Here is an 822-nt window from a genome sequence, read left to right on the forward strand (position 1 = left end):
CAGCACTGCCAGCGCCACCGAGCCTGACACCACTGCCCTGCGCCAGCTCTGGGACCGCCACCAGCACCACCACATGCCCTGTGAGGCCGGTCCTGGGGGTGATGATGGTGATGACCCCCCCAAGGGCCAGTGAGGTGTGGTCCCCACCCTCTGTCCCCAGGTGCCGCAAGGACCCCCAGCAGGTACCGGGTGATACTCACCCCCTGTCCACTTGTGCCAGGCTTGGCATAGGGATGGGCACCTTCAGTCCAGTGCTGCTGTCCCCTCCCTGTGCTGGGGGACAGCCAGCCTGCCTGTGACCTCCCATCTCCCTGCCAGCACTTGGGGCTTCCCTCTTCACTACCTCTGTCCTCCTGGGCCCTGGTGCCCCCTGGCACGGCCACTGCCCTCACTCCCCCACCCACAGGAACCACAGCGTCCCTGCTCAGGGTGGCACGGGGACATGGCTGGACACTGTTCCCCCCTTCCTCAGCATCTCTTGGCTGAGAACGGGGAGTCCTGCCACCTCTCTGCTGTGCCCCCCTCCCCATGTAAATACAGAGACTTTTATATTAATTTAATAAAAGGACTTTATAAGCAGAGCTGGAGCACCGAGGGTGGGGAGGGGGACGTGGCCAGCAGGCACCGGCCAAGCCTCGCCACAGCACCGGGGGTGGCATCATTTGGGGCAAGAAGCCTTCCTTTACCCGCCACCAGCTCACAGCGTGACCTCACTGCGGTACAGCATCTGCGGGGGCTCACCAGGACGGGTGCTGGCACCAGAGTGGGTGCTGGCACCGGGGTGGGTGCTGGGACGGCGCCGGGCGGGGATGACCAACGTGC

At 64.7% G+C, this 822-nt stretch overlaps 1 protein-coding gene across 1 annotated transcript in view; it reads right to left on the bottom strand.

Annotated features, from left to right (window-relative positions):
• Window positions 1-697: 697 nt before the first annotated feature.
• The window catches only part of HSPB7 (heat shock 27kDa protein family, member 7 (cardiovascular)), a gene marked incomplete at its 5' end in the record, with an annotated part of 1,254 nt that continues 1,129 nt past the window's right edge, over window positions 698-822 (bottom strand). Inside the window, one exon of the mRNA XM_010139913.1 lies at window positions 698-759. Within this exon, the coding sequence (XP_010138215.1) occupies window positions 698-759 (62 nt within the window). The remainder of the gene's footprint in view (window positions 760-822) is intronic.

This window comes from Buceros rhinoceros, unplaced genomic scaffold (assembly GCF_000710305.1).
Source record: "Buceros rhinoceros silvestris isolate BGI_N320 unplaced genomic scaffold, ASM71030v1 scaffold29657, whole genome shotgun sequence".
NCBI classification, from domain to species: domain Eukaryota; kingdom Metazoa; phylum Chordata; class Aves; order Bucerotiformes; family Bucerotidae; genus Buceros; species Buceros rhinoceros.